The 20,579-nt window shown below is 52.2% G+C and overlaps 1 protein-coding gene and 1 non-coding gene across 3 annotated transcripts; both read left to right on the plus strand.

The window, feature by feature from the left end:
* The first annotated feature begins 437 nt into the window (after positions 1-437).
* On the plus strand, positions 438-20,276 carry SEZ6L2 (seizure related 6 homolog like 2). 2 transcript variants are annotated; one of them, XM_069570009.1, is made up of 18 exons: positions 438-581; positions 1,504-1,635; positions 2,293-2,589; positions 2,928-3,067; positions 3,326-3,527; positions 9,042-9,227; positions 10,187-10,355; positions 10,984-11,147; positions 13,037-13,237; positions 13,696-13,834; positions 14,657-14,853; positions 14,973-15,167; positions 17,206-17,397; positions 17,481-17,672; positions 18,135-18,173; positions 18,356-18,473; positions 18,600-18,696; positions 19,718-20,276. In XM_069570009.1, exons 1-18 carry the CDS (start codon positions 503-505, stop codon positions 19,745-19,747), a joined length of 2,769 nt encoding a protein of 922 aa, XP_069426110.1. In that variant the 5' UTR covers positions 438-502; the 3' UTR covers positions 19,748-20,276. The 2 variants fall into 2 exon arrangements, with proteins under 2 accessions (XP_069426110.1, XP_069426111.1); XM_069570010.1 differs by lacking the exon at positions 18,135-18,173.
* On the plus strand, positions 8,144-8,216 carry TRNAH-GUG (transfer RNA histidin (anticodon GUG)). Its single transcript has one exon. It is a non-coding gene; the product is annotated as a tRNA-His (tRNA).
* Positions 20,277-20,579: the final 303 nt, after the last annotated feature.

A 20,579-nucleotide genomic window follows, 5' to 3' on the forward strand; every position in this document is an offset into this window, starting at 1 on the left:
TCCCGCAGCTTCAGTGCCCGAGCCTCAGCTCTCCAGGTTCTGCAACCCCTTCTCCTCCCCTCCTCACCAAGCTCCACTAGAGCACAGTAGGGACCCTCCCTATTTTCGACCCCACCTTAGGTCCCCGGGACCTGTTTTGCCTCGACCCACTCCCCCAGCTTAGAATCCAGCCAACCCGGGGGACCCAGGCGCCTGAGCCAGAGGGTAACCCAGGCGACCCGGCTCCTTCGCCCTTCTCGGCCCCACCCCCTGCAGCCGGAGCCGCGCCCCCTCTCCCACACACTCGACAGCAGAGGACAGAAGAGATTGGGCAAAGAGGGGTGGGCTCCAGACGACCCCCCTACCTAGTTCTACCTCTCCATCCCAAAGGGCAGAAAAATTGTCTCCCTTACTAACTGCTAGTAGGGGGTAAAAATTAACAAGAAAGATAAAAGGAGACGGAGGAAAGGTGACAGCTAGATTATTTAGGAGAGTCGCAGAGGAGAGAAATTGGTGAGTCGCCATGGGGACTCCCAGGGCCCAGCATCCGCCGCCTCTCCAGCTGCTGTTCCTGTTTCTGCTGAGCTGTCCCTGGATTCGGGGTAAGGACATGGGTGCGTGGCGGTGGGCCCCCGGGAATGTCCCCCTGGGGGGGGTTCTATACCTTTCTTTCTCAGAACATCCTGCGTCTTCTGAGCTCCTGGGGGAGGGGAGGGGCACAACTGACGGACCTAGAAAGCCAGGGCTTTCTGGCTTGCACCTGGAGCCCCTACCCTCATATACTGAGGAGTTGGGAAACGAATGAGGGGAGCTTTTAGCAGCGTCTCAGGGGTTAAATCCAGGAAGAAGGGCTGGGGAAGTTGCGGGTGCGGGGTGGGGGGGCAATCTGCGGAGGCGGCAGAAACAGGCAGGGTACCTGGGTGGGAGATGGATGTGATGGGAGAGATGCCAGGCACTGCACACACAAACATTCTTGGACGTATGGACAAAGACAGATGAACAGAGACAGTGCTCAGAGGCCAGATATTTACTCCCCCACTCTGACCCTCCAGCCAGACTCCAGTGAAGGGGGCAGAGACTGCAGAGAATGAGAGGGAAGGGGAGGGGGTGTAGCGCGGGGAGAGAGAGAACCACACTGCAGACAGAAACCCAGAGAGAAAGCTAAGCACTGCAGAAGCAAGGGCTGGGAGGTGCTGCCAGACCCTCCGCAGAGCCCTGGGGTTGCGGGAAGCACCTCTGAGGGAAAAATGAAGGTAGCAACCCGCCGCTTCTCTGCCCTGCTGGCGCTGTCCAAGGTGCTTACTGAGGGCCCACACGGCCTAAGGGAAAAGGGAGAAAGAAAGGGCTAGGAGGTATGATGGGCAGCGGGGAGCCCCTCCTCCAGTCTTGGCTCTCAGCCCAGTCTGGGACCCTCCGAGCTCCTGCTGGCCCAGCTGACTGGGGAGGAAGAGCTCTGGAAAAGATCTTTCTGGAGAAGGAAGGCGTGTGGGGCAGTGGAAGAGCTCAGATGATTTCATCTCCTAGGTCTGCCCCTGAAGGAGGAGGAGGCATTGCCGGAGCCTGGAAGTGAGACCCCCGCAGTAGCCTCTGAGGCCTTGGCGGAGCTGCTCCATGGGGCCCTGCTGAGGAAGGGCCCAGAGATGGGATACCTGCCGGGTGAGGCCCCCAGAGTGGCAGAAGCTGAGAGGCAGAGGGAGGGACATTAACTCAGGGAGATGGGCAACCAGGCCAGTAAAATACAGAGAGAGACAGAGAGATGGTTCGAGAGAATCAACACTGGACGTAGACAGAGAGCCAGAATGATCAAGAAACAGAGCCAGACGGAAAAGCAGACAATCAAAGAGAAAGACAGATGGAAACTCAGAGAACCAGAATCAGAGATAGAGTGGCTGGGGGGGGGGGGGGGACACAGAAAGAGAGAGAAAAGCAAGGATTAGTAGATTTAGAATCATAAAATCAGAAAGGGGTAAGAATATTAAACAGAGATCAAAAGTTCTAGAGAGTGCAAAAGAAAAAGACAGAGGAACAAGAAAGGGGTAACCAGGAGAGGGAGCCAGATCTGAATGGAGAGACAGAGATGATCAGAGTGGAAGGGCCTGGACACAGAGAAGAAAAAGGGTGGAGGGCAGGCTGTGGAAAGCTTGAGAGGCAGTGGGAAGCTGGGGTGGGGAAGGGAGAGGTGGGGGATCTGTGCCTTGTGGGAGAAGTCTTTTGGTCTCAGTGGGGAACTCTCAGTTTCCCTGAGCCCTGCTCCCCAACCAAGGCCCACCAATTTGCTCCTCCTTTTCCCTGATTTCCCTTGCCCTGTCCCAGGATCTGATCCAGACCCCACACTAGCAACCCCTCCAGTTGGCCAGACTATTGCAGCACCCTTTCTGCCTCGGGCCACTGAGCCGGGCACAGGGCCTCTGACAACCGCCGTAACCCCTAAAGGGGGTAGGGGGGCAGGCCCCACCGCGCCAGAGCTGCTGACCCCGCCCCCAGGAACCACAGCCCCGCCCCTTCCCGGTCCCGCCTCTCCAGGCCCACCCTTGGGGCCCGAGGGAGAAGAGGAGACCACGACCACCATTATCACCACGACAACTGTCACCACAACAGTGACCAGCCCAGGTGAGACGATTGACGGGGGATATGGGAGAGGAGCAGGGCGTGGATGGGGGAGAGGCTGCTGCATATGTGTGGAAGAAGGGATCCAGATAGGAGAGAGTCTTCTGCTTAAGAGTAATCATAAAGACTAGCATTGATCTATGCTTACTATGTACCAGTGCCGTTCTAGGTTTTTATCTATTATGACAGTTGGGGAAGGGAGTTCTGGGCGCCAGTGGGAGAGTAAGCATTGGATTAAGTTATGAAGGCTGCTGGGGAGATGATGGATGGGGACCCCCGGAGTTGGCTGGGAGGGCACGAATGCAGAGATTCTCTCAGTCCCGTCGCTTCTGTCTCTTTAGTTCTGTGTAATAACAACATCTCCGAAGGCGAAGGGCACGTTGAATCCCCAGAGTTAGGGAGCGCAGCCAGCCGCACCTTGGGGCTCCTGGACTGCACGTACAGTATCCATGTCTACCCTGGCTATGGCATTGAGATCCAGGTAACTGCATTAAGCATCCTATTGTGAAACCTCCTAACCCTTTCCTCTGGGCCCAGGGGTGTGGGCAGGTTTGGCCTAAGAACCAGAGAACTTGTTTTCTCCGATGAGCCTGGTTTCTGAGGCTCTCACAAACTCCCCTAGAGTTCTACAACTTGGCCAGTGTCACTGTGCTGTTACATACAGGGAAAAGGGTGGGGGGCTTAGGGGGTTACCACCCTGGCTGACTTGCCCTGGCGGGTCTGAATCTGGCTTCTTTAGGTGCAGATGCTGAACCTGTCTCGGGAGGAGGAACTTCTGGTGCTGGCTGGTGGGGGGTCTCAAGGTCTGGCCCCCCGACTCCTGGCTAACTCCTCTATGCTGGGTGAAGGACAGGTCCTTCGGAGTCCCACCAACCGGCTGCTCCTGCACTTTCAGAGCCCACGGGTCCCCAGGGGTGCTGGCTTCAGGATCCACTATCAGGGTGAGGAGTTCGGGGTCCTTGTGGAAAGGCAGGGGCCACATTGGGCTCAGGGGACATCTCATAGGCCTGCTAACCTCAGGGTGATGTCAAAGCCTTTTCCTCTTGACTAGGAATGGTGAGGGGCAGAATCCTAAGAGGAGACCTTCTTATTGTTTAGTTGCTAAAGCATGTCTGACTCTTTTGTGATTCCATGGACTATAGCTTGCCAGGCTCCTCTGTCCATGGGACTTTCCAGGCAAGAATACTGAAGTGGGTTGCCATTTCCTCCTCCAGAGGATCTTCCTGATGCTGAGATCAAACCCACATCTCCTGCATTGACAGGAGCATTCTTTACCAGGAGCCACCAGGGAAGCCCCAGAGAAGACCTATACACACTTATCTCACACGCAGATCTGTGTCTGGGTATGCACCCATCCAAGGGACAGTTCGTCCATTCCCTCAACAAATCTTTATCCAGAGCCCACTTCATACTGGCCCTGGGTTATCCTTGAGGAGAAGACTAAACAAGCCAAACGTAAAGGTAACTCAGAATCTAGGTAGGGAGATGGGCAAATAATCAAGAGGATTATAATCCAGTGAGATACGGACCCCAATCCCTATGATGGAAGGACAATGGGCAAAATGTCAAAGGGACCTACATTTCCTCTGTAAGGAATATAGGAACACCTCCTTGGAGGAGGTGATGACTAAGTTGACACCTGAAATGAGTTAACTAGGGAAAGGGTGGGAGGGACAGAAAGAGAAAGGCAGATGTCTAGATGGATCAAAAAATATATCCCAAGACCCAGAGAGGAGAAAAAAAAGTTGTGACACCCCACCCAGAGGAGTTGAGGTCACTCAGCTTGGAATATAGAATTGTCCTGTGTGACCTGGGGTGAGTTACTTAACCTTTCTGGACTGCATCATCTTAACTGAAAAATGAGGATGATGATGCTTACCTCATCACATTATTAGGAAGGTCAGATGAATCCATACAAATGCTTAAAACTGTCTGGTGCCCAGCGAGGGCTCAAAAAGTTGATCATTGCTATTACAGGAAAAGCCCAGAAAGTGGTAGGGAAATAGGCGAAAAGACTAGACTGGGAGGTAGGTCAGATGTCGATCACAAAGGGCCTTACTAGCTTCAGTGAGGAGTTCTCAGACTACATTATCCTTACAGGGGAGGAGGAGCCACTTCGAAATGTTTTAAGCAAGATAGTGACAGCCTCAGATTTGTGACCTAAAAAGATCCTGCTGACTTCCGGGGGAGCAGGCAGGAAAGAGGGGACGTGTTTGCGCATGCTTGCATTCTCTAGCGCCCGCCCACAGACAGCCTACACACACGTGTTCATCCATATTTGCCTGTGTGTATGGAAACCTTCCCACGATGCAAGTGCATGTTCTAGCATACATGTGTGCATGAGGCCAGGGGCCCAGCCCATGATCCTTTTCTGGACATTGCTGCCATCTCCAAAGTCCCTTCCTCGGCTCAGAAACAGAGAGGGAATTGTGTCCCTTCATGTCATCTCATGGCTTTGCTGCCCCCTTGTGAGCTCTGCAGACCCTGGATCCCTTGTGACTTTATCCAGGACACAGGCAACCATTATCCCTTCCTCACACCCTCTCCTGTGATCTTTCTTCTGGACCTGCCCCACGGGGTCAGGTGTGCAAGGTGGAGTTAGTAAACCTACCTGTAGGGAGACCAGTGAGTCGGGGTACATGTAGTTGGTGGTCAGGGGCTGGTTGCTGGGGAGCAAGGGCAGGCCTTGAGGGCCCAGGGCTGAGGGCTAGGCCTCAGATATTGCAAAATGGCTCTCCACTGGCTCCTTTAAGCAGCCGCATCCCTAGTGCATTGAAAATAGGACTCATTAGGCTAAATGGAACATCTGGGGAAGCAGGGCTACTGCGTAAAGGGGCCTTCATGACCTGCCTCAGTCTTCCTTGTTCTGCAGCTTCTCCTGGCCCCTTTGGGACTGAGGCCTTGTTTAAGCCCTTGCCAGTCTCCACTAACTGGGCCTTCTGATCCACAGAGTCCCCATTAGCTTCTCTGGATGGTCAAAGGCTCCATCACCCCTCACCCCAGGGCCAACCATCCTCCCCTTCTCACAGCAGCCCTGGGGGTGGCCTTTGTCAACTTTGTCTCTGAGAGGAAGACAAAGCCTCAAAGCTTACAAGGATGGTTTGGCCACTAGCAAATGCACTGCAAAGTCAGAAGTCAGATCCCCAAGTCCCTGACCCCCAGCCATTTATTAATTGAGGCTGAGGGGCAAGTGATTAACATTTTCTGAGGACTTTCTAGTTCCAGGTGCTTGGTGTGTTTATTTTCTTTAAGGCCAATCCTCAATTATAGGAATTGTTATTGTCATCTACAGATGGAAGGCCCAAGAGGCAAAGTCACGTGTTTGAGACCATACAGCAAATAAGTTGTGCAGCTGGAATCGGAGCTTAGGTGTGCCCATCTCTAAATTCAGTGCTCTTTGCACTGCTCCACATTGACTCTTGGTAGCATCAATTGATCAGCAAGGGTAGGTTTTTAGGAGACAAAATAAAAATGGTTTGGTTCAGTCTCACAGTGGCAATAGGCAGGCATTAATGTGACGATAAAATTATGCATGTGGATTCTGTATAGACCAAAAAACACCCCACCTAACTTTATTGAAAAGGGGAGTAAGGGGGTCAGGAAAACTTCCTGGAGGAGGTGGTACTTCAGTTATTCCTTGAGAGATAAGGAAAAGTAAGACAAGAGCCTTGCAGGTAGAGGAAATTATGTGAAAAATACATGGAATTGGGACACAAAACTATATTGTGGGCTAGACCCAGTTGTGGAAGGGGCTTTCAGAAAGCTAAAGTTTTCAAGCTTGAGTCTGTCAATCATAGGGAGCCATCACAGAAGCTAAAGTTTATTGAAATCACAGTGTTTGGGTTGTTGGTTTTTTTTTTTTTTGCAGGGGGTGGGGGATGTGTTTTGTTTTGGCCACTGTGTGACTTGCAGGATCCCCTACCAAGTATTGAACCCTGGCCCAGCAGTGAAATTGCCAAGCCCTAAGGATGCTGAAAGCTCGGCTTCTCTGTACACGAGTCCTGAATTGAATCTCAGAGGCAGAGTTTGGAGTGATGTAGAAAAGAAGAGCTTTTTTACTTTGCCAGGCAAAGGGGCCCAGAGCTGGCCAATGACCTCAAAATAATGTGTCCCAACTTAGAGAAAATAATGAGAAGTTTTATAGTAATTGTTCAAAGGGGGAGTGATCAGCTCGTGGATATTCTTCTGATGGGTTGGTGGTGAGATCAGTAGAAGTCAGCATCATCAACCTTCAAGTCCAACTGGTCTGGGGTCTATAAACTTGTGGGCAGCACACCATCATCAATTTTTGTTAGCTTCTCGCACTTGGCAAGGGTTTCAGTATCTACAAAATAGCTCAAAGATGTTGTTGTGTGTATCCATTGATGGGGAAATAGGACTGTGTCCCAAGGGTGCACTATTGTTTTTCTTTTTTTAAAAGAAAATACTTATTCATTTGGCTGCTCTGGGTTTAAGTAATAGTTCTAGCACTGGGGATCTTTGTTGCCACATATGGGATCTAGTTCCCTGACTAGGGATTGAACCCGGGCCCCCTGCATTGGAAGATCAGAGTCTTGGCCACTGGACCACGAGGGAAGTCCCACTATTGTTTCTCTTGACTCTCTCTGGTCTCAGCATCCCCTCCCTTCCCTAATTAACAGCTGCTAGAATCTGCCCATTAGAACTGAGGGAAGGTCATAGAGGCTGAATGAAGGCTGTTTCCTATAACCAAAGAAATGGGGGACACAGAAAGACTTTGTGCTCAGAAGCCCCACAGGGCTCTGCTCAGTGTCATTAACCACTGGACCACCAGGAAATGCTCAGATCCTATGATCTACAAGGTCGTATTTGTGTCGATCTTAGTAGACCATGAACTCCTGAAGGCAAGGCTTTAGTCTGTTTCACCTCTGGCCTTCGGACCCAGCCAAGGAAATGCTTGTTGAATTTTGAAACACAGAGAGACTAGGGTCTCTAACAGAACCACTTGGGACTGGAGAATCAGAAAAAGCAAATGCCTAGACAAGCTGGACCCTCTGCTAACCACAGCCTGCCCCTCCTACAAGATACAGCTTTGAGGTATTTCCTCCAGGAAGTACCCCTGCCAGCTTTTTGAAATCACTACACTTTATTTTGTTTATTTATTTGGCTGTGTCAGGTGTTAATTGCTACAGCACAAGTGATTCTCACTGACTCATACAGGACATTTTGTTGCAGTACACAGACTCTCTAGCTGCAGTGGCGTGTAGGATCTTAGTTCCCTGACCAGGGATGGAACCAGCTTCCCCTGCATTGCAAGACAGATTCTTAACCACTGGACAACCAGGGAAGTCCCCAGGAAGGCCTTCTTGATGAGCTCTGCTTAACCAGACATACAGAGCTCTGTCAGGATCAAGTTCAGCGTCCATCATTTATTACCAATGCACTTTCTGTTTATTTGTTTTATCTCATATGACTGCAAGAATTTCAGGAGGCTTTCAAAAAAAGACCACAAGCAATAAAATTAAATAGAATAAGTAAGAAAAAATTGGCACCAGGTAATGCTTATTAAATTTGAAAAAAAAAAAATGTGGATGGAAATTCCCTGGTGGTCCAGTGGTTAGGACTCTGTGCTGTGTCTGCTGAGGGCCTGGGTTCAATCCCTAGCTGGGGAACTAAGATCCTACAGGCTGAGTAGCACGACTGGAAAAAAAGAACGTGGATGGATAAGCCACTGTTACTGGGAGCAAGTCTCACTCCATCTGGTTCTGAGCTTCCCAGCAGCCAGTGCAAAAAGAGAGATTCCAGAGTTCTCACAACAGGAAAGAAAACAAACCAGTTGCTTAGGGAAAGCAGAACTCTCCCTAGCACTTTACTTTCTGTGGAAGACTTACTCAGAGGGTGCTGAGTATTAGAGTCTGTAATGGCAAAATACTTTCTAAAGGAGCTCATTGTGACTCCTTTGGATGAGAGCTGAGGATATAATACCACAGTGCACCCCAGTGGAAGGAAGTCTGTGGGTGTGGAGAGGAGAAAATGATATGAGCCACTTAATAACTCGGAGCCTCAATTTCTACATCTGGAAAGTGGGTCACAGCCTGCCTCCTCAAAAGTGCTGCATGAACTCGTTTTGGAAGCTGAGTGGGCTCTGCAAATACCATGTGTTATTATTAGAGCTGGATGGGGTTCAGAGTGGTCTGCTGATTTGCCTGAGGTCACACAGCCAATGAGTGCTAGCTAGGGTCCAGAACTTCTCTGAGTCTCAGGTTATCATCTCATCTGTAAAATGGGGTCCCAAGGGGGTAGACTACAAAGATTAGGGGACCCCAGGGGTGTGGAAATTACCTCCTCGTGAGAAAATGTGTCCATGTAAGGACTCCAGTATGAAGCCAGTGTGTGCCCCTGGGGGTGGGGGGTAGAAAGAGGGGAGGAAGTGCTGGGGGCCAGTGAGAGAGAGTGGCATGGGAAACTGAGGTCTCCTCCTTCTCTGCCTGATCCAGCCTACCTCTTGAGCTGCGGCTTCCCTCCCCAGCCAGCCCATGGGGATGTGAGTGTGACAGACCTTCACCCTGGAGGCACTGCCACTTTCCACTGTGATTCAGGCTACCAGCTGCAGGGAGAGGAGACCCTCGTCTGCCTCAATGGCACTCGGCCAGCCTGGAGCAGTGAGCCCCCCAGCTGCGTGGGTGAGTCTCCTGCTCCTCCCTGTCCCAGGAGCCCCGCTGGAGGGGCCTGTCTTTGGGGATCTCTATCTTTGGGGAGCACCCATCTTGAAGGGGTTTTTTTATCCTGAAGACTCCCTATCCTAGGGTCTCCCTCTGGAGCTCTTCACCCTAAGGGTCTCCATCCTTGGTGTCTCCATTCTTGGAGGGTCTCCATCTGGAGAAATCCCATCTGGAGGGTTCCTAGATCTTAGTTCCCTGACTAGGGATTGAACCCATGCCCCTAGCAGTGGAAGCATGGAGTCCTAACCACTGGGCTGCCAGGGAATTCCTGGAGGGTCCCCACGTGGGGAGTCATCATTCTAGAGGTCCCTGTTTTGGATAACCCTCATCCTAGAGGAAATTGCTTTTGGGGTCTGTATCTTGAGGGTCTCTATACTGGAGAGCCTTCATCCTGGGGGCATATCCTGAGTATTCGCCATCCGAGAGCTTCAGTTTCGGGGCACGTGCATGTGCATGTGTACTAAGTTGCTTCAGTCGTGTCTGACTCTTTGCTTCGCTATGGACTGTAGCCTGCCTGGCTCCTCTGTCCATGGGATTCTCCAGGCAAGAATACTGGGAGTGGGTTGCGGTGCCCCTCCTCCTTGGTGGGGACGATCCCCACCAAGGGATTGAACCTCCATCTCTTACATCTCCTGCATTGGCAGGCGGGGGTTTTTTTCTTCTTTACCACTAGTGCCACCTGGAGGGAATCCCTCATAACTCCCCACCCCAGGGTGTCCACATTTGGGGAGTGTCCATCCTGGGGTCTTTCTATTCCAGAGCTGGTTCCATACCTGGGTAGTGGCATGGAAAAGGTCCTGGGGTGAGCCTGTAGGGCAGAGGTCATCCCAAGGCCAGGGCCCAGGCAGAGGTGTGGGCGCAACAGCTCTGAAGATGGGACAAGGACAAGTCACCTTAACCTGCTGCCCCTCTGCCCACAGCATCCTGTGGGGGCACCATCCACAATGCTACTCTTGGCCGCATCGTGTCCCCTGAGCCCGGGGGAGCTGCAGGACCCAACCTCACCTGCCGCTGGGTCATTGAAGCAGCCGAGGGACGCCGGCTGCACCTGCACTTCGAGAGAGTCTCGCTGGATGAGGACAATGACCGGTGAGGGTCTGAGCCTTGGGTCAGAGGTTCCCACTTCAAGGAAATAGGAAGGCTACCGTAAGGAGGCAGGCAGACTAGGGGCATCCCAGTTGGGATCTATGTTAAATGGAGGTCAGTCCTTCCCCTTTCTTAGGCAGTGTAGCTGTGCAAACTGAGACAATCACTTAACCTCTCTGTGCCTCATTTTCATCATCTGTAGAATGGAGATAATAGTAGCTCACTCTTAATGTTTCTGTGAGGACAAATGAATTAAAAATATGTAAAATTCTTAGAGTGACCAGCACACTGTAAGCACTCTTAATGTGTTTACCATCATCATCATTATCCTCACTCTTTATCTAATAAACTGGTACCCCAGGTCTGTCACTAGCTGCTGTGTGATGCTGGACAGGTTACTTACCCTTTCTGTGCCTCAATTTTCTCATTGACGAAATGAGGAATAATAATAGTATCTGACTTGAGGGTTCTTGTGCGAATTCAATGAGATAAAATGTGTACAGGCTTAGAGGAGTCCATGGCATATAGTTAATATTTGAAAGCAATAGCTATGAAATTAAGTTAGAGCAGGCAAGAGGTGAAGCAGCTTCCTAGGGGAAGCCAAGCTCCTGACCACCTCTGTCCATCCCAGGCTGATGGTACGCTCAGGGGGCAGTCCCCTCTCACCAGTGATCTATGACTCGGACATGGATGATGTCCCAGAGCGGGGTCTCATCAGTGACGCCCAATCCCTCTATGTGGAGCTGCTTTCAGAGACACCTGCCAATCCCCTGCTGCTAAGCCTCCGATTTGAAGGTAACAGCCTTCCCCCTGGGGCCCCAGCTCCCCCACTTTCCCTTCCTCCTGATGCCCGGGCATGGTCACAAGCACATATTCCATCTCTGCTCATCTCCATGTTTGGATTCCTAAAAACCGACTTGCCTCCTGATCCCCAAGTGACAAAGATTCTGTCTAATTTCCTGATGTGGCCTTTCTACTTAAGCTTCAGGTATGGCTGGATCCAGGTACAGCTGGTCTCAGATACACAGCCAAGAGGCCAGTTGCTTTCATCTCTCCTTTCTTTCCTCTTGGCTGGCTTCATTCTTAGGCAGACTCTCAGCCTGTGTACCTAGCAGTTCCAGATTTACAGACCACCAGCTTTAGTAACTCCATCAAAAAGAGAGGAAGCATACCACTTTTCTAAGAGCTTCAGCAAAGATGCCAGGCAAGGCTTTCAATGTCCTGGCTTAGGTCAGATGTCTATGCCTGAGCCAGTCACTGTCAGGTGGTATAATGATTGGCAGATCCACGTCACACGTCCATTCCTAGTTGGCCCCAGCTGAACCTCATGCACTGGAAGTGGGGAGGGCATGAGACCCAAAATGAAAATAGGAGCGCTCTTAACAGAGGAAGGAAGACTGGATGCCAGACAGGTAGAAGCAGGGAGGTCAGTGATCATAGGAGGAGTCATTTGAACTAGGACTTACAGGATGGAGACCACTTTAAAAGACAAAGATTGGAAATGAGCATCTCAGATAAAAGAACAGCATGAGCAACAGTAGAGAGGTAGAGAAAAGCCTGATATATCTGGGATACAGAGTTTCACTGTGTCTCAAGTGGAAGATTTATGTAAACAGTAGCAGGAAAGAGACAAAGAAAGTGAAATGTACAGAGATGAAAGGGGGTCATTTCTGATATGAATCAAAGGAGAAAGGGAATCGGCACTGTGCCCTGATGGGTGCATAGGATTTGGACATCTCACCTTACTAGGTTAAGTAACAGTGAAATAGAACAGTGGATCTGATAAATAAATTGCATATTAGATTCTGAGACTGCAAAAAGAATTTCTAGGTCTGAGGCCTGCCTGCACAATTGTGGGTCACTATTGCTCCATGGGCTTTAGACTGTTTCTGCATCATAAGCACCTGAATCTTACCTGAGTCTTTGCAGCTAAGATATGATCAGATGGGTTAAAAACTAAAATGCTCTACAAATGTTCATTTTCACTGCCTTAGCCCAAAGTTAAATAAGTAGCTTTTTGTGTTTGCCTCACTTTGGATTCCAGCCACAGTATGGATTATCGGGGATGATCAGAAGTCAACTGTTATTTTTGAGGAGTGAGCACACCTACATGAGCCAAGTCTCCAAAGGCACCCTTTCCCCCTCAGTCCATTGCAGCTTCCAGAGCCAGGCATCTCTGGCTGGGAATCAAGGAGTCTGGGCTTAAGAAGGTCTGGTTCCGCCACTGCCCCAACCTGTGACATGGGACAAATGGCTTTTTGACTGTGGACCTGGTGTCCTCATCTATAGAACAGTGGCTGGGACTTGATTGGTCTCAGCCTCTGTCTAGAGGCCAAGGAGCTAACATAAATGTGCCTATGAGGAATATTAAGGTTTGGGGGAAACTGGAGAGTGAAAGCTAAACCCAAGGGCATTCGATTTTAAATAACCCAAACCACACTGGAATTCAGCCCAGTTCCCCAGTCTGAGATCCCTAGAGGCCTGTTCTATTATGTGTGTGTGTGTGTGTGTGTGTGTATTTTTAAAAAGTATTTATTTATTGGCTACATGGCATGTGGGATCTTAGTTCCCTGACCAGGGATTGAACATGCACCCCTTGCATTGGATGCACAGAGTTTTAACCACCAGACTGCCAGGGAAGTCCCTGTCCTAATGTTTACTTCCTGTGACTGATTCCTTTCTAGCCTTTGAGGAAGATCGCTGCTTCGCCCCCTTCCTGGCACATGGCAACGTCACCACCACGGACCCTGAGTACCGCCCAGGGGCACTGGCCACCTTCTCGTGCCTCCCAGGATATGCCCTGGAGCCCCCTGGCCCCCCCAATGTCATCGAATGTGTGGATCCTACAGAACCCCACTGGAATGACACGGAGCCAGCATGCAAGGGTGAGCCCTCCACCACCCTAGACTTCCTTCAGTCCACAGGCTACCTCCTGAGCCGGGGAACCTAGGAAGGCCATCAGAAAGGAGAACCTAGTAAACTCAGGCCTTGGATCAATCCCTGTCCTTTTCAGAGGCTCAGCTCAGTTTTCTTAGCTAAGTAGTTGGTGGGCTTGTTACAGAATTCAGGGATCATAACACAAATATCTTCAAGAGCTAGGGCTGGAGTTGGGCTGGGTCAGAGATTGGGTGGTGATGCATCGGCTGGTGGGTGGGCGCGGTGAGTTAAGAGTGGGGCTGGGGATTGGACACAACAGGACTAAGCATGGCAAGAATCAGATGGGTAATAGATAATAGAAGTCCGGGAGGAGGTATGGTGCGCAGAGTTAGGAGTGGTGAGAATGGTGGTGAAATGGAGATTGCATGCCCACCTGATCCTGAATCTGACACCGTTTCTCCCCTAGCCATGTGTGGAGGGGAGCTGTCAGAGCCAGCGGGTGTGGTCCTCTCTCCGGATTGGCCCCAGAGCTATAGCCCTGGCCAAGACTGTGTGTGGGGTCTGCATGTCCAGGAAGAGAAACGCATCTTGCTCCAAGTTGAGATGTACGTTTGGGTACCACAGAGGGTGCGATGGGTGTGGGCTCGGCCAAGTGTGGTATGACAATGCACTGCCCTGCTTTCTCAGCCCAGCTGTCCTGAGCTTTTTCACATGAGTCGGTGGATATATGTTCAGATTTAAAAGGTGTATAAGGATTCAGGATGGGGGTGTGGGACATCAAGTAGACCTAGGGACAAATCATGTATTGGTTGGAAAACCTTGGAGAAGCAAATGGGGGTAATGCAGCCTTCCTCAGGGGCTATTGTGAAAAGGGGACTCTGGCCTGGAGTCTCACTGTTTGACTGTTTCCAAGGCCACCTGTGGAGTGATTTCAGGGGACCCAGGCCCAACTGTTGCATCAGCAGCAGCACACGAGATGAACATAGGTGTGGGGGAAATCCAGTGAGCTCATTTGATGTGAGGTGGTTATGTGCCTGGACAAAACTAGAGAGGGCATAGCTCAAAAAGCAAGTACTCAGGGGGAGCCTAGAATTGGGCGGGGTGGTAATGAGCATGGCCCGTGGTTGGTCAGAGTTGGAGTTGAGCCTGACCAATCACAGGCTTTTGGAGTTGAGCATCACCTGGTGATAGAGAAGGGAGTGGGGAGTAGAAGGCGTTAGCAGTGAGCAGGGTTGGGTACTGGGAAGCAGAAATCGGGAGAAACCAATGGAACCTGGAGCGGCTAGCATGGAGAAGCCCATTATTGAGCCAAACCTGAGGCATAGGATAGGCAACTGGAGAGTAGGTAAGGTTAGTCCACGAACCGAGTTAGGATTGGGCAGAACTGGACGGGAGGGGCTGATCATAACCCATCCCCCACTCTGCAGCTTGAATGTGCGTGAAGGGGATATGCTGACGCTGTTCGATGGGGACGGTCCAAGTGCACGAGTCTTGGCCCAGCTGAGAGGGCCTCAACCGCGCCGCCGCCTCCTCTCCTCTGGGTCCGACCTCACGCTGCAGTTCCAGGCACCGCCCGGACCCCCCAACCCGGGCCTGGGCCAGGGTTTCGTGTTGCACTTCAAAGGTACGAAGGCCGAGGGTCCCGAGATGGGCAGGGGTCCCGCAAGTCAGAGAGGCCCCCGAAGCTGGAAGGGCGCCCTGAGTCTCAGGACAGCCTCCAAACTCGCTGTCTGTCCCCTGCAGAAGTCCCGAGGAACGACACGTGCCCCGAGCTGCCGCCTCCGGAGTGGGGCTGGAGGACGGCCTCCCACGGGGACCTGATCCGGGGCACTGTGCTTACTTATCAATGCGAGCCTGGTTATGAGCTGCTCGGCTCCGACATTCTCACCTGCCAATGGGACCTGTCCTGGAGCGCAGCGCCGCCCGCCTGCCAAAAAAGTGAGCCCGGGCCCCACCCCTGCCACTCATGGCCCCGCCCCTGCCCACCTGTGTTTCGCTGCTCTGCTTGGGCCCCGCCCAACCCCTCTGCTCCCTGCTTCGTCCCATCTTGTCCCCGCCCCTGTTTTGCCTGGGCTTCACCCCTTCGCTCTAGGTCTTGCCCAGATCTTCTTCAGGCCCTGACCATATGCCCCCTAGGTATACCACTCCTCTGCTCCTCGGTGTCCCAAAACTGTCCTCTCTGCTCCCCAGTCTCAACTTCCCACGGCTACATCCCTCCGTCTTGCGCTGTCCTGGGTCACACCCTGTTCCTCTGGGACCTGCCTTATCTTTTCGTGGCCGCGCCCCCACAGTCTCTTAACCCCGTCTCTGCCCCGTCTGAGTTCCACCCCTTACCTGGCCCGCACTATCATCTCTTTTCTTGTTCTAGGCCCTTCTCCAGTCTCTCAGTCCCCAACCCTTGACATTATGGGGAGCCACCTTGCTGGGGCCTAAGCTCGTCAGAGGACTTGGTTAATTTTAATGCAGTCAATAAAGTGCTGTGCTGGGTTGGGGCTGGGGTTGTACAGAGAGGTCAGGAACCCTACCTACGGAGACAGAGCTCACAGCTCACAGTCTGGGAGAGGGACAGATACTTAACTCAAGATATTACAGTGCTAAGTGCTGGGTGACTTCAGGCAAGGTACTTAACATCTCTGAGTTTTTTCATCCGTGAAGTAGGAATAGGATGTTGTGAAAAACAAATGAAAGGTTTTCACATTAGTACCTGGTGATAGTAAACAGTAAGTACTAGCTGCTATAAGTATGAAGAAGGGCTGTGGGAAGAGGGGGGTTCATTACTCCACAGATAGGGCTGGAGATTTCACAGAGGCGACATTTAAAGGAGCTGGGAGTGTTTATCTTTTGGAATTGAAAAGAGGGGTGGCATCTTGTCACTTTCACCAAATTTTGGGTCACCAGGATATGGGGCTATAGGTCTTTCATCTGGAACCTAGGAGGGACAGTGGGACCAATGAGGATAAGTTTCAGGAAGCCAGATTTCGACTGGACACTGTCAACTAGGAAAACTTTCTAGTTGACACAGGTCCCCTTTCCTCGAAGGATTCACAGGATGTCTAATCCAGAAACCAGATAGGATGGGGCAGGGACAGGAAGAGATGAGAGCAGGGCCCAGAGGGAATAGGGCCTGGCCCAGCTGCCCAAGTCTAAGGAGAGGACCCGCCCCAGGCCTCACACTGACCCTTCAGCTGAGCTGAGACCCAGGTCTCTGAAACTCAGCCCAATGCTCCATGGCTGTGATCCTGAACAGTTCCAGCTCTGCCACTTTCTGATTGAGTGACCATAGGCCAGTCATTTGACTGCCTTGAACTCTGAGCCCCAAGGGAGATGACAGTGACCTTGATCCCTCATCAGGGTATATGATATTGTGTTTGTAAAACATCTAGCAGGGTGCCTTGCACAGGTCTGTATATAGGAAATGGCTTTGCCTGGGACTCTTTCATAGCATGTCTGTGAACAGATGCCCACAGGGGCCAGGCAGGCAACATAAGTGAGCAGACTGGGCTGAGAATGAGGGAAACAGGAAGGCTGGGCCCCTCTTCTGCTGATGATTTGCCAGGCAGGGCTGACACAGCAGGCATTTAGCTGGTTTGCTCTGGCTAAGTGGTTCACTATTTCAAACTTCACCCTGGGATGGGGGCCCAGGTTGCCCCACACAGTCTGTCTTCTGGAAGAAAAGTGTCAGCCCCGCTCAGTCATGTCTGACTCTTAGCGATCCCATGGACATTAGCCCACCAGGTTCCTCTGTCCATGGAATTCTCCAGGCAACAATACTGGGAAACCTGATATGTAAAATGCATTGCATTTTTAAAGTTTTCCCAATTCCTGCTCTCTTCATTCTGAGGAAGGAGTGGGAGGTGGTGGGGGGTAGGGGTCTGCCCCAAGGAAATGGCCTATGGCTCAGGGCTTCCCCAGCTCTCAGCTTCTAGGAGATCTTTTAAGGCCGCGGCTCCCCTTGACTTTGCCCTCTTGTCAACAGTCATGACTTGTGCAGACCCGGGTGAGATCACCAATGGGCACCGCACCACCTCCGATGCCGGCTTCCCGGTTGGCTCCCATGTCCAGTACCGCTGTCTGCCTGGGTACAGCCTGGAGGGGGCGGCCGTGCTCACCTGCTACAGCCGGGACACGGGCACGCCCAAGTGGAGCGACCGGGTCCCCAAGTGCGCCTGTGAGTCTGGGGACACCCTGGGACAGGTGGCTGGGTGGCCTGCTCACAGTGCAGCTGATCCATGGCTGACCTCTTCCCCGCAGTGAAGTACGAGCCGTGCCTGAACCCTGGGGTGCCAGAGAATGGCTACCAGACACTATACAAGCATCACTACCAGGCTGGCGAGTCTCTGCGCTTCTTCTGCTATGAGGGCTTTGAGCTCATCGGCGAGGTCACCATCACCTGTGTGCCCGGCCACCCCTCCCAGTGGACCAGCCAGCCTCCACTCTGCAAAGGTGCCTGGGCATGCAGGGCAGGAAGGGGCATAGCAGTGTCTGGGATGTGACAGGGCAGGGAAAGTCAGATAGCACACTTGAGACTGCTGAGTTTTCCTGTTCACCTCCATGGGCTCTCATCCTCAGAGGTAGATCCACAAGCCCTGGGGAAGTTCAAGGTCATGGACTCATCCTAAGGGAAGTAGGGCAGGGGGCTTTGGTTTGGCAGTCCCTTGCCCTCTGGACTGGTCTCAGTTTCCTTATTTTTGACAAATTCTACAGACCTGGTGGGTTTAGACTCCCCAGGGGTCTGGACAAGGAGGACCAAGGCCCTGCCCCCCTGAGGGAAGGATCAAGCTTAGGTTGAGCAGAGGGCAGAGAAACCAGGCTGTCCAACCCAGCCCCACCGGGCTCCCGGCCCTCTCCGCAGCCTCCTTCCCTCCCTGGCTCAGACCCCGTCCCCTCCCCCTCCTCTCCCTGCAGTGGCCTTTGAGGAGCTCCTGGACAACCGAAAACTGGAAGGTCAGTGAGGGCACAGTGGAGACCCAGGCCTGGCTGAGCTGGGAGGGCAAGGCAGAGGCCGGGGGCAGGAGGCCAGATCCCTGGCGGGGTGAGGGCCCAGGGGTTCAAGGCCCAGGGCAGGAGGCTGGGAGAGCCGAGGGTGGGCCCAGCGCCAGCTCACTGGCCTCTCCTCCTCTCTCCAGTGACCCAGACCACTGACCCGTCACGGCAGCTAGAGGGTGGGAACCTCGCCTTGGCCATTCTGCTGCCCCTGGGCTTGGTCATCGTCCTCGGGAGTGGTGTTTACATATACTACACCAAGTAAGTACCCGACTCAGGGAGCTGCTGGCCAGGGCAGACGTCCTGCCTGCCTGGCACAGAAGCCCGGGTGAGGGGGGGTTGGGGGCTCACTTCTCGATAAGCCCCTCTATCTCCTTCCTTTCCCAGGCTACAGGGCAAATCCCTCTTCGGCTTCTCGGGCTCCCATTCCTACAGCCCCATCACGGTGGAGTCAGACTTCAGCAATCCACTGTATGAAGCTGGGGTGAGCCTTTCTGCTATCCTAGAATGCCCCATCCCTCTGCTCCCCCAGGACCCATAAGCTTCTCTCAAGGTCTCTGTAATATCAGTCTTGGGAACTGCAAACTCAGCTGCCTACAAAGGCCACATCAGTGAACAAAGCAAGTCAGTGGGCAATGGGGAGTGGTGTGGACTGTGGCTAATTGGAAAACTTGTACTCCATCCAGTTTGTGGTGGAATTGTTGTTCAGTTGCCAAGTCATGTCTGACTCTGTGACCCCACAGTCTGCAGCTCACCAGGCTTCCCTGTCCTTCACCATCTCCTGGAGTTTGCCCAAGTTCATGTCCATTGAATCAGTGATGCCACCCAGCCATCTCATCCTCTGGTGGAAACCTAAGCTCAATTGCCAGATCTTCCAATTGTCCAAGAAGATCCAGAAATTTCAATTTTTATGTGATTTTAAGATACTGTAGAGTGAACCAAACATATCCATTGGCCAGATTCGGCCCCATTCACATCCCATGGCTGCCAAACTCCCAGTGATCAATGTTATTTGAAAAACACAGTCTTGGATGTCCCTGGAAGTCTAGTAGTAAAGACTCTATCATTTGATAGACAATGTCTTTTGCTATTTAAAGGCAACCTTTTCTTATACAAGGGGTATTTAAATCAGTTAATTTATTTGGTATTCGACCAAAGAAAAGCCATTTGCTCCTGTGCTGGAAGAAAACAGGCTGTGTTGATCTACATCTGAGACCACAGCAGTCTATGCTTAACGAGCAATTTAAGGGAACTTCAAGGGTAAATTTAGTACCAAGGGACTGAGAATTTGGCTCCAGCGTGAACTGGAACTCCACACTTCTAATGCAGGGGCCATGGTTCAATCCCTGGTCGGGGAACTAAGACCCTGCACTCTATGGCCAAAAAACAACACACACACACACACACACACACACAGAGTCTTTCCCCTTCCTTGTGGATACCTATTTTGCTGTCTCGTCCACCTCCATCCCACTCCAGCAGCTGATACATCTCTCTGTTTCCAGGATACACGCGAGTATGAAGTATCCATCTGAACACCAAGACAAAGGCTGCAGGACGCCCTTCCTCTCCTCATTCTGGGCAGGAAGGAGCACAGGACCTGGTCTCTGGTTTCCTTCCTCCCTGCTGTGTAAATAGTCTCCTGGTCCCACAAGGGGGCTTTGATGGCCCTGGGGACCCTACAGTAAATAAACCAGCATCCTGTGCCCAAAGCCTCCTCTTCTCAGTTGCCAAACAAGGGGCCTGCCCCACCAACTCTACCTGCTTTTGGACCCTGGGAGGGGAACTCAGTCCCGGCTGCAACTGCTGGGGCGCTTCCAGCCCAGGGCACCCCACAGGGACTATACCCAAGAGCTCTGCTATTCCCTTGGCCAGGAAGGCTCTGTCCTTCCCAGTTGCTCTGGCCCTGGCCTAACCTCTAACCCTAGAGGGTCAGAAGAAGAGGGATGAAGCGGAGAGCTAGGACAAGACCCCTACCCCTTTCCTGCCATGTCCCCTCCCCATGGTGTCCCCGCCTTTGCTTCTGGATTTTTGGTTTTGAGCAATAAACAGAAAATCACCATTTGTAACTGGGCTGGTGGGGTGTGGGAAGGTGGGTCACAGAGCACTGGAGGTGGCAATACTGGTCTCTCTGGGGAGAGGGCTGGGGAGAGAGGAGCAATTTGCGGAAAAGATGGCAGTTTACGTTTGCAAACAGGGCAGTGTTGAAGAGGCTGGCCTGGCTTTAGGCTCAGCCTCTGGAGGGTCAGCTGGGTCCCCTCCTGGCCTCAGCTATCTCTCTACTGGGCGTGGCATTTCCAGGCTCTTCAGGATGGGCCATAGATGGCAGTAGGTGCTTCTCATCTCTCACTGTTTGCATGCATGCAT

Source organism: Ovis canadensis, chromosome 24, assembly GCF_042477335.2.
Source record: "Ovis canadensis isolate MfBH-ARS-UI-01 breed Bighorn chromosome 24, ARS-UI_OviCan_v2, whole genome shotgun sequence".
Lineage (NCBI taxonomy): Eukaryota > Metazoa > Chordata > Mammalia > Artiodactyla > Bovidae > Ovis > Ovis canadensis.

Bases quoted from the DNA above. Each gene is read 5' to 3' on its own strand.
- SEZ6L2 (XM_069570009.1), top strand. From the start codon at position 503: ATGGGGACTCCCAGGGCCCAGCATCCGCCGCCTCTCCAGCTGCTGTTC. The intron at 18,174-18,355 runs GTCAGTGAGGGC...TCCTCTCTCCAG, and splicing joins GGACAACCGAAAACTGGAAG to TGACCCAGACCACTGACCCG. The intron at 18,697-19,717 runs GTGAGCCTTTCT...CTCTGTTTCCAG, and splicing joins ATCCACTGTATGAAGCTGGG to GATACACGCGAGTATGAAGT.